Source organism: Solanum stenotomum, chromosome 6 (assembly GCF_019186545.1).
Source record: "Solanum stenotomum isolate F172 chromosome 6, ASM1918654v1, whole genome shotgun sequence".
Taxonomy (NCBI): domain Eukaryota; kingdom Viridiplantae; phylum Streptophyta; class Magnoliopsida; order Solanales; family Solanaceae; genus Solanum; species Solanum stenotomum.
In genome coordinates, this window is record NC_064287.1 from 51,658,867 (window position 1) to 51,670,691 (window position 11,825).

Here is an 11,825-nt window from a genome sequence, read left to right on the forward strand (position 1 = left end):
CTTTAATTGAAATTTCGCTTTAGGCCTCCAAGTACGTTGAGCCGCCCCTGGTTCTATGAGTGCCAAACTACTTCCTGTTACTAGTATATCATCCACATAAACCAAAATCACCACAATATTTGTTCCCTGCTTCCTGATGAATAATGAGTGATCCAAACTACTTTGAACAAAATCTGAGTTTAACAATGCTTCACACAATTTTAAATTACACTGCCTACTTGCTTGTTTAAGCCCATATAGGGATTTTACAAGTCTACATACAAGTCCACTAGACTCTTCTTGGCTTGAAAATCCCTCAGGTAATTGCATATACACCTCATCATGTAAATCACCCTGTAAAAAAACATTGTAGACATCTAATTGATGAATATGCCAATTGAATTGAGCAACCAAGGACAAAACAGTTCTCACAGTAGTCATCTTGACTACAGGAGAAAATGTTTCATGAAAATCCAAACCTTCTCTCTGAGTGTAACTCTTTGCTACTAGTTTAGCTTTAAACCTCTCAATATCACTCTTGGACTTTAACTTAACCTTGTAAACCCATCTGCAGCCAATGGAAACCTTCCCTGGAGGTAAAGGCACTAAATCCCAAGTGTGATTATCATGAAGGGCCTGAATTTCAGACTGCATAGCTTCAATCCATCTGTTGTCTTTGATAGCTTCCTGATAGGAAGAATGCTCTATGGTTGTTGAGTGTTACAGAATATTGTATGATATTGTAAAGATATTCTCTTACCTTATATAGCTAGCTAAATCATATAAAGATGTGTAGGATATTTACTTACCTTTGATAGAACCTCTAGTGATTGTATATATACAAGTTCTTCTATTCCCATATTTCAAATAACACTGAGAAAACACCTAGATAGTGTTGATTAGAGGAGAACACATTTGTATAAGATACATAATTAGATAAGAGATATAGTGTGGAATTGGAAGTAGGTCTGGCTACATAATCAACTAACCATAGAGGTGGATGAAAATTTCTTGTAGATCTTCTGGTAGAAAGTGAGACTGGATTGGAAACACAAGTGGGAGAAGTATGATCATGAGGTAATGGAGCAGAAACTACTGGAGTATGTGATGAAGAAGCAGGGGGCGAAGATGTAATATGCTCAGGAGATATGCCAGAAGCATTAGGAGGGGAAAGTGTTTCAGGATAGGTAAAGATATCAGTAGCAATACTGGCATCAGTTGTAGTAGAATCTTTAAAAGGAAACTGGTGCTCATGAAAAATAACATCCCTGTTCAAAAAGAACTTTTGTTTTTCAAGATCAAATAATATGTAACCCTTAGTCACACTAGAATACCCATAAAGAATGCCTTCACTGCTCTAGCTGCAAATTTATCTACCTTGGGTAGAATACTGGCATAGCATAAACAGCCAAAAGCCCTCAAATGTGTAAGGGAAGGTTTTTTGTTGAAGAAAATTTCATAAGGTGACTTACAAACAAGTACCTTAGAAGGAATTCTATTGATTATGTATATAACAGTAAGAATGCAATGACCCATGTAACGAAAGGGATTTTTATTTGTACAAATGGTACTTTGCGCTTGGAACGAGCATGAAGAGATTAACGATACTTTTTTATCTTTTGAGTTGTTTTGCTTGATCGGTCGCTCAAGATCTTTGGTCTTTATCTGTACCCGATGAAAAAATGGGATCACTTCTTATAGACTTGTTGAGAATGATTCTGATCTAGTTCATGGCCTATTAGAAGTAGCGGGCGCTCTGGCACTCTGAAATCTGAGTGCCCTTGCTACTTCTAGTAAATGCCTGTGTTTCCTCTCAGCTACACCATTCTGCTGAGGGGTATAAACACAGGTTCTATAATGTACAATGCCTAGATCCTTAAGAAGAGTTTGTAATTGATCACTACAAAATTCTCCACAATTATCTGTTCTAATACCCTGAACTGAGGCATTAAATTGAGTAAACACTAGTTGAAAAAACTGTTTGAGAATTATCAGCACATCATATTTGAACTTCAATAGGAAAATCCAAGTGATTCTTGAGTAATCATCAACAATTGTAAGAAAGTATTTGTTGCCATCAAAAGTTTGAGTATTGTAGGGACCCCATACATCCAAATGCAATAAAGCAAAAGCTCTATTTGTTCTAGTATCACTGTTTGTAAAATGAAGCCTAGTATGTTTAGCCAATAGACATATTTCACATTTTTCTACAAAAGACTTACAAGCATCTATTGTGTAACCACAAACATCTTTTACTGGCTTTATTGAAGAGTGAGCTAATCTTTTATGCCATAACATGATGTCTCTTCCATCATCATGAACTGTGAACCGTTTTGTATCTATACCTTGAGCATTTTCAGCCTTTTGTGAATTCTGTGGCACCATCCAGTAAAGTCCATCATGTTCCTTACCAATCCCCTTCAGCTTCCTATGCCGAAAGGTCCTGGAATAAGCAAAATCCAGGATACAAGGACACAAAACAATGAAGCTCTCTAGTTAACTTTAATACTGACAACAAATTATACCGGAAATCAAGGACAAATAGAACATCTTTCAGCTGTCCTGTGTCAATAATTCTGCTACTTCCAATATGTGTAACTAATGTAACTCCTCTATTTGGCAAATGTACCTTCCTATTATAATATGAGTTAACTAATTTCACATCAGTTAGATTAGACAAGCTAGAAGACACGTGATTAGTTGCTCCACTATCAACTATCCACTTTATATCTTCTATTTTAGCTATAGGAATGTGTGTATGACCTGCCATACCTGTCATATTAGCCATCACACTATGTTGTGAATTGCCATTATTAAGCATGCTCAAAATGTTGTCACGTTCTGTCAAATGAGGAGCCCTTTGAAGTTTTCCAGCTGCCATTTTGTCCAGTATTTCTCCTGTGTTCCTGATTCTAGACGACATGTTTTGTTGTGTATTCTCAGCTTGAACAATGTAAGCAGTATTCAAGTTATCCTTCTTCTTAAATTTCCAGTCAGCTGGATATCATATTTGCTTAAAACAGTTCTTCTTCACATGTCCCTTTACCTTGCAATAATCACACTGTTGATCCCAATTCTTCTTCCCTTTCTGGTACTCTTGACCTGAATATTGTTGACATGTACCCCTATAATGTTGAGATTTATCACTTCTCCTTGTCATAAGTGCTGTTAAATATGTGCCTTCTCCACTAATAGAATTGCTAGATGAACTACCCAGACTTCTTTGGCTTTCTCGCTCAATAAGCATTGCATATGCTTTATTTAGACTAGGAGTAGGTTCAATCATCAAAATCTAACTTCTTGACTGATTATACATCTCATTCAGTCCCATTAAAAACTGCATTAAATTTTGTCTCAATATGTGAGCACAAAAATCCTTAGATCTAGGACAGTCACATGGCAGAGGAACAATACTTGAAAACTCATCCCAAAGATTTTGCATTTTCGAAAAGTAAACAGGAATACTATCACTTCCTTGCACTAAACTAGTTATGTCCTTATGTAATTGATAAATTCGAGAAGCATTCACCTTATCGAAATGTTCACGTAAATCATCCCAAATTGCCTTTGCACTTGTAGTATACACGATTCCTATGTGTAATTCTGGTATTACTGAGCTCATGATCCATCCATGTACAACATCACATCGATCCCATTGATGACTCAGATCTGTTCCAAAATCCTCTTTCTTCCTAGTTCCATCTACAATTCCTAGCTTGTTCTTTTCAAGCAACAGAATCTTCATGACCCTGCTCTATACAAAGTAATTGTCAGATCCTGATAGCTGCATCGATATGATCGAAGCTCCAGTAGTATCAGAAGGGCGAAGAATCAAAGCATGATTGTGACCGAACTTAGCCATTGTCGATCTGCAATCTAGGATAGAATGAAATCACAATTGTGATCAATGCTCTGATACCATGATAGAATTCATATACAATGACTAGAACAATTCATCAATGATCAACACAAGAGTAGAGAGAAAGAAGATATGATGATATATTCCAGAAGCTTCAGAAAATGAAATGTTTACGGTACATGCCATTTATACACTTCTTATTCAACTAACTGTTCACTCATAACTAACTAACTGTACAATTACACAACTACCCCTAACAATTATGTATTCAAGTAATTCCTTCTATTTCAGCACTTCTAAGTCTTTGGAAATAAATGATGTGCAGATACATCCAAAGGTGAACATAAAAAAGGAAATGGTTCTTGTAACATCCTAAAAAGCACGTAAAGATTGTTGACACCTAATTTTGATTTAACATTTTCAAAATTCATAATTTTTTAGTTTTATTAATGCAATAGTTCAAAATACATTTTCTTATAATTTTAAATAAGTTTGTTGATATTTATCTTTATTTCTAAAAAAATTCAGAATTTTTTATCAGTTAATTTTAATTACATTATTTTTTGTTAAAGTTAGTTGAATACGTTCAAATATTTATTTATTTTGATTAAATCATTATTTTTGTTAAAATGCATTTTCTTACATGTCATTGGTTATATTCATTACCATTTTTAATATTAATTTTACTTGTTACATTTGTTAATATTCATTTTGATATTTTGCACAATTTAGAAATTCATTCAAATATGGATAAAATTTCATACACATATATTTTATTAATCGGTGGTTTTGTCCCATGATTTTAAGATAATGATATTGTACTATTGATGATTTTCAATTTCCTATACTTTAGTCGTTAAGACAGGGCTGGTAAATTATTTTTTAGATGAGAGTTGTAAATTTTCAGATTTTTATTCACAAAAAGGGATTTGACTATTCATTAATTTTTCGGTCACCAGTCACCACCACCCCCAAATTTCGGCCAATCTCCGACAACCCAAAACCCCATTAATTTTCTTCTTTTTCATGCGAAACGCCACCACCAAATGACCCCCAAACCAGTGAACAAACACATCCATTACTCCTCCCTTTTCCGGCCAGCAAACACCACTCCAAACCAGACCCAAACGACCCCCATTTCTCTACAGTTTTCCGACCCCCAAACAGACTCCATCCTCCCCTTTCTTCTCCAACAACCAGTGACCATTAGAAACGCCACAGCCAACCAACAACAACAAGCTTCAAACCTCCACCATTAAACCATCTTCTCCACCAGAAACGCCACCCAAAACCGCCGTTCTCCCTCACAATCATACGCCAACTCCGGCGAAACAAACAACCAGACCTCAGACCAAAACCCTTTTCCCGCTACTGTTCCAGCGAGAATCACCAAAGACCACCCAAACCCGACCCCAAATCCACCGGAAAACGGCCGGTCCCTTCCCCTTCCTCCTTTTTTCGATTTTTCTGTTTGTTTTGCAGGTCGCCAGAGAGCTTGAAGCTCACACCGTCAGACCCGCATCGTTGCAATGCCAATTCCGGCAACAACAACGCCTACTCCGGCAAAACGCTTGCACCGTGAAGCAGCCAGATCCAGCCGGAAAATACTCTGTTTGGTAACATTTCTTCTTTGCATCTTTGAATACGTATATGTATATTTTTAGGCATCTTTATTGTTGATTTAGTGAATGTTTTCATTGTTACTGTTAGATTGGACCAACTTGGGTTTCATTTTTTACATTCTCCATTGTTGTTATTTTTCCGGCGAAGCCTTGGCCTTCTCCGATGGGATGCACTACTTTGTTTTCTTTAATGTTATTTATTCTGTTGGGTTTAAATTGTTGGATTGTTGCTTATTAATTTGAGATTTGCTTAGTTGGTTCATTATTTTATTTTACTGCCCCTTCCAGTTCCTTACTTTTGTGTTAGTTTACTAAGGGGTGGTTTGGTAGCATATATAAAAATAATGTTAAATAGAGTGTATTAGTAATGCATGTATTAGTTATGCTTGCATTAAATTATACATAAATTATTTTTATGTATCGTTTGGTTTGATGCATAAAAAAATAGTATACATTGCATAAAAAACTTAATTTACAAAGATATCCTCCACTATTATGGTGAAAATGATGTAAAAAAGGTTTTGAGGGGTAATTGAGTCTGTGATCATGCTAATGCATGCATTAAATCCATTGCATTGTTAATACCTAGAAATTCATGGTATTAGCAAATTAATACACTATAGAGTGTATAACTAATGCAAACAATAGTTATACATATGTTGGAAAAGAGTACCAAACAATGTACTATTAATACACAAGGCTAATGCATGTATTATTTTTTCTAATACACTCTACCAAACGATCCCAAAGTATTTTACGGTCAAGTTCCTTACTCTCTTGTAAATTTGGTCGAAGTATTTGAAATTTTGGCAAGAGTTTTTGAATGATTTAGTATTTTACTATGTTTCATTTTATTTTTTCTCTATTTGGTTCAATTAGTTTGTTTATCATTTTTAGCATAGTTTAATTGCTTTGTTATTTATTTACTATTATTTTGTTTGTACAGTTGGTTGATTGATTTTATACCCCATTTCACTTAAAATGTAATTGATCGTTTGGCGGGTGGCATTATTGTTTCTTACTCCCTCCGTCTCATTTTATGTGAGGTACTTTAACTCGACACGGAGTTTAAGAAAGAAAGGAAGACTTTTAAAACTTGTGGTCCAAAATGAATGATATAAATTTGTGTGGCTGTAAATCATTTCATTAAGGGTAAAATAGACATTTTATAGCTAAATTGTTACTTGATATAAAAATGTATCATTCTTTTTGGGACTGATTAAAAATAAAAGTAAGTCACATAAATTGAGACAGATGGAGTATTATATATTATTTTTACTTTCTAATTATTTGTTATTATTATTACTATTATATTTTACTGATTACCGTTGATAATGTATGTGGTTGTTCTATATTTGTTAACTATTTCAAAAATGAATAGATTCTAGAAGTGTTTTATTTACCCATAAGCTAAGTCTGCTTTATTTTCGTTCACAATTTTACCACTGATTGTTTTCGTGTATTTTTCTAAGCTAGCGTTTGGCCATAGATTTCCAAATATTTTTAGCAAATATTATTTGAGTGAAAATTTGGGTGAAATTTCACCATGTGTTTGACCATAGTATTTGGAAAATATATTTCACTTTTTTAGAAAAATATGATTTATACATATAAGTTTTAAAAATTATCAAAACTAACCACAAGTTTGTATTACAAGTCAATTGGATCTTCGTTGCAACAAATAACAAGTAGTGTCCATGACACTAGAGCAATGTGGTAGTTTGGAGTGAGTGCAACAACCATCATTCCATACATCGTGAAGTAGACAAAGCATATGATTTTGTTACCCTGAGCTGATTGTTTATTATTTTCATCAATAACCATATCATCACTTTCATATTCACTGAATATTTCATCACTATTTTGGTGTTCACGTAAAAATTTATTTTATACAACGCAAACAACTACTATAGAGAGTGTTTTTGTAAAAGATAAAAGTTTGATGTAAAATTTCAATTTTCAAAAGATTCCAATAATGAGATTTGGCCCAAATACTAGAAAAAACTAATATTTGGGAATTTGGGATATTTGCTAAATAATGACAAAATGTATGGACAAACAATATTTGCCAAATTTTCCCCCAAATATTATTTGGGAAATCTATGGCCAAACGAGCCCTAAGAATTTTTAGTTAGTTCTTTTGATCATTGCTTGTTAATTATTGTGTATAATTTTATCTTATCTTTGTTAATCTCATTTGATTCGGTATTTATATTATTTGTTAAAATTGGTTAATGACAAAATCTCTCTGTCGATTTTGGAGGCCTCTCCATTGTAAAAGACGAAATTTTAGTTTAAGTTTATATATTTTGTACGTTAAAATCAGCCAATGAAAAAATTATCGTCGATTTCCAAGGCCACCCGTGTTAATATGACGGGATTTTATTTTTAAGTTATTATTTGATTCATTTATTTTTATTCGTATTAATTTATCACTAACAGTTTTACTAAGTGTGTTCACAGGTACTCCCGAAGTTGCTTCCCATTAAAGTTATTTGAGTGGAGCTCGAATTGTATTCTTTATTCATTATTGTATATTATTGACAATAAACAAATTTAGACCGATTCTTATATTATTATTTTATCATATTACTTGTGTATATTGCCTGTTTATTATTATACTTCTACATTATTGTTATCCCCTCCTCAATTTGAAAAAAAATGAATTCAGTCGGGATATCCATAATTGTGGATTTTGAAGGATGCATAACACTTTTCCTTCGGAATAACTTGAACCCCTTACCTAGAATCTATTGATTTCGTAGACATTTTTAATTGGTTTTCTAGTTTTTCCTAAAATTAGGTGGCGACTCCCTTTAAAAAAAAAATATTCTTAAAATTCTTTTAAAATTGAATTAATTGATATTTTTTTGAATCACCACGACGTTTCTTTTTATTTAAATAAAGTAGGAATGTAAACAAAGACGATATGCAAATACAACCTTCCATTTGCTCAGTTTCTCATTTAGAAACTACCAAGAAAGTATTTTCGTATACACAGAATAAGCCTGGCAATGTTCATGCCATCTTCTCCAAAGTTCTGTAAAAGAATCAAATCATTAATCGCCATCCCTACTACCTTATGGAACACACGCTATGAGTCTATGGGTAAGATTGAAACATTAGTGCATTTTTTTTTCTAATTTCTGCCATTCATTTTCTGTTACACCAGTTTTTGACCCCAAAAGGCAACAAAAAGAGAGGGTCTTTGGACGGGAGCCACTGGTTTGCACCTGCCAGTGTATACAACAGCTCTTACATAATGAAATCAAAATTGAATCACTTTCATTCAAAGATACATTGCTCAAGAATCTTCTCACAGTAGTACATTCATAATCTTCAAAAATTCACATCAATAGCAAAGAAAGGGGGTATTGAAATTTTAACTTCTTTCTAGTAGTTTATCAGAGCAAATAAAGGCTAGGCTAGTTCTACTACTGATGAATATACTCGGTTCTTGACGGAGAATATAGGTAAGGCTTGGGAGGCATTTGCAAAGAGTATAGGTTCCCTTCTAACATTTCCACAATCTTGCTCATGGATGGTCGATTTGAGGGATCAGTCTATATGCACCATAAACTCACCATCACCATCTTTCTTTTTCTTCCCCCAACCATCGCTAGGACCATCATCCCATACCTATAGACATCAGACTTGTGAGAGACACCTCCCAAGTTTCTACAAACAATTTCTGGAGCAATATAACCGATAGTCCCTCATGGACCTAACATTCACACAATGCTCTCCTTTTTCATGCACATTTTGGCAAGACCAAAGTCTGAGATCTTAGGACAAAAATCTTCATCAAGAAGGATATTATGAGGCTTTATATCAAAATGCAAAATCCGAGTGTTACAACCACGGTGCAAGTACTCCAATCCTCGAGCAATGCCTAGTGTGATTTTGTATAATATTGGCCAACCTAATTGGCGAACACTGTCGGATCTTTCCTCATAGATAAACTTTTCAAGAGATCCATTTGGCATGGACTCATATACAAGAGCTCTTTTGTGACCATCAAAACAAAATCCCACAAGGCACACAATGTTAACATGAGAAGTTCTGCTAATACTTGCCACCTCGTTAATGAAATCTTCACCACTACCTTTTAGTTCATTCAGGACCTTTACTGCTACTTCACTCCCGTTACGTAAACTTCCTCTGTATACATTACCAAATCCTCCATGGCCTAGTTTGTTTCTGAAGCGACCGGTGATTCTTTTGATGTCTGTATAATTGTATCTGTTTGGAGCGTATGATCCGTAGTTCTTTAAGAATTCTTCAACTCTTTCAGTAAGATTTCCACATGAAAAGGACTTTGAACAAGTTGAATTATTTCTCTCCTTTGCATGAACTAAGATCAGAAGAAGAGATAGAATAAAGCAAACAAACGAAGAAGCGAAAGCCATATTGTATCCTACTGCAAGAAGAGCTGAAGTTTTGGGAATCGTGACATAACCTCTAAACACTTCCTCTATTACTATGCGTCACATTAACCTTTCTAGACATTTGCGCCAGTAGAAAGACTTGACTTATTGACTCTGCAATATATCAGGCAACTTCTCATCAGTTTCAGGATCAAAGTCTCCAAAAATGGTTGACTTAACTATCACTAAATACTCAAATTGAAACGCGTACTTGCATAAATTTCTAACGATGGCCCCTCAATTCCATGACTACTCCAATAGTACCTCATCTTGTAAAAAGTAAGAAGTGTTTTAATCACTTCTAACCCCGTAAAACATTAACCTTATCTTCTTTTTTCTCTAACTTCCCCCCATCATTTTCTCTTATACCAGCTTTTGACCCCATAAAGAAAAAATGAAGTGTCTTTGGACGGAGCCACTGCTTTGCCAGAAAATTACTCTTGTGACACCCTTTACCTTTTCCGACTTGCCAGCATCGATGTGTGTATAGAACAATGGATAGCTGAGGTATGAAACTTACAAAAAGGTGATAAGAGTTGATGGTCAAAACTCAAAAACACACCTATATAAACATTTTTTTGCAATTTCATACCTCAACAATCTATAGTTCGTTTTACCTTCTTAAACTATCACTCCCTTTTGTATTAAAACACACCTATGCTCTGATGCCAACGTTCAGTAAATCACTCAAATATGAAATGAAGCAGAAATGAGAAAGCACTGTAACAAAATTGTTGACACACTTGGCAATGATGTACGAGTTAATAGTTTTCCTTCCATGGCATACTTGATTAAAGGAGTTTTTTCGAGAAGAGAAATCTCTCTTAAAGGACTGACAACTCTTCTTCCTCAAGAAATTTTGAAGAATAGGGAATTTAAGGCTTTAATCTTTAACTTCCGTGTAGTAATATTACATCCTTGACAACTAATGAAAATCACAAAATGAAATTAAAAGATTTAGTTGAACACTTGAACTAAATCTTTCTTCTCTTTTGCAAGTTAAGTACCAACATGTACTTAATTAGTTAACTAAACTGTCTTGCATTTCTTTCAAACCATTTTCTGCAAAACGATTTTCTTGAGCTTGGGGTCTATCGGGAACAACCTCTATACTCCACAAAGGTAGATGTAAGGTTTGCGTACACCCTACCCTTCTCATAGCCCACTTGTGGGACTAACTGGGTATGTTGTTGTTGTTGTCAGTTCTATTATTGATGAATCTACCTCTGATCTTGAGGGAGAGTATAGATAAGGTAAAGGTAAGGTCTGCCTACGCCCCACCCTTGTCACGCCCCACTCGTGGGGATTATACTAGGTATGTTGTTGTTGTCAGTTCTATTATTGATGAATCTACCTCTGATCTTGAGGGTGAGTATAGATAAGGCCTGGGAGGCATTTGCAAAGAGTCTACTTTCCCTTCTAACATTTCAACAACCTTGCTCATCGATGGTCGATTTGAGGGATCAGTCTGTATGCACCATAAACTCGCTATCACCATCTTTCTTGCACATTCGTTCTCCTCTTCATTCATTATCCCGATTAGTTGAAGCTCTTCATCTAGTTCAATTCGTTGATAAAGCCAATGTGGAAAGTAGATTTCACTCGTGCGATCAACTCCAACATCAACATTCTTTCTTCCTCCAACCATCTCTAGGACCATCATTCCATAGCTATAGACATCAGACTTGTGAGAAACACCTCCTAAGTTTCTGCAAACAAATTCTGGAGCAATATAACCGATAGTCCCTCGTGGACCTAACATTGACACAACACTCTCCTGTTTCATGCACAATTTGGCAAGACCAAAGTCAGAGATTTTAGGACAAAAGTTGTCATCAAGAAGGATATTATGAGGCTTTATATCAAAATGCAATATCCGAGTGTTACAACCACGATGCAAGTACTCCAATCCTCGAGCAATGCCTAGTGCAATTTTGT

The 11,825-nt window shown here is 34.8% G+C and overlaps 2 protein-coding genes across 2 annotated transcripts in view; both read right to left on the reverse strand.

Moving 5' to 3' along the window:
* Positions 1–9,191: 9,191 nt before the first annotated feature.
* On the reverse strand, positions 9,192–9,869 carry LOC125868873 (rust resistance kinase Lr10-like). Its single transcript, XM_049549441.1, has one exon. The coding sequence runs from the start codon at positions 9,867–9,869 to the stop codon at positions 9,192–9,194; it is 678 nt and encodes a 225-aa protein (XP_049405398.1).
* A 781-nt stretch (positions 9,870–10,650) lies between these two features.
* Positions 10,651–11,825, reverse strand: part of LOC125868874 (LEAF RUST 10 DISEASE-RESISTANCE LOCUS RECEPTOR-LIKE PROTEIN KINASE-like 2.1) — a 78,972-nt gene continuing 77,797 nt past the window's right edge. Inside the window, exon 10 of the mRNA XM_049549442.1 lies at positions 10,651–11,111. Coding sequence (XP_049405399.1) covers positions 11,043–11,111 — 69 coding nt within the window. The 3' untranslated portion in view covers positions 10,651–11,042. The remainder of the gene's footprint in view (positions 11,112–11,825) is intronic.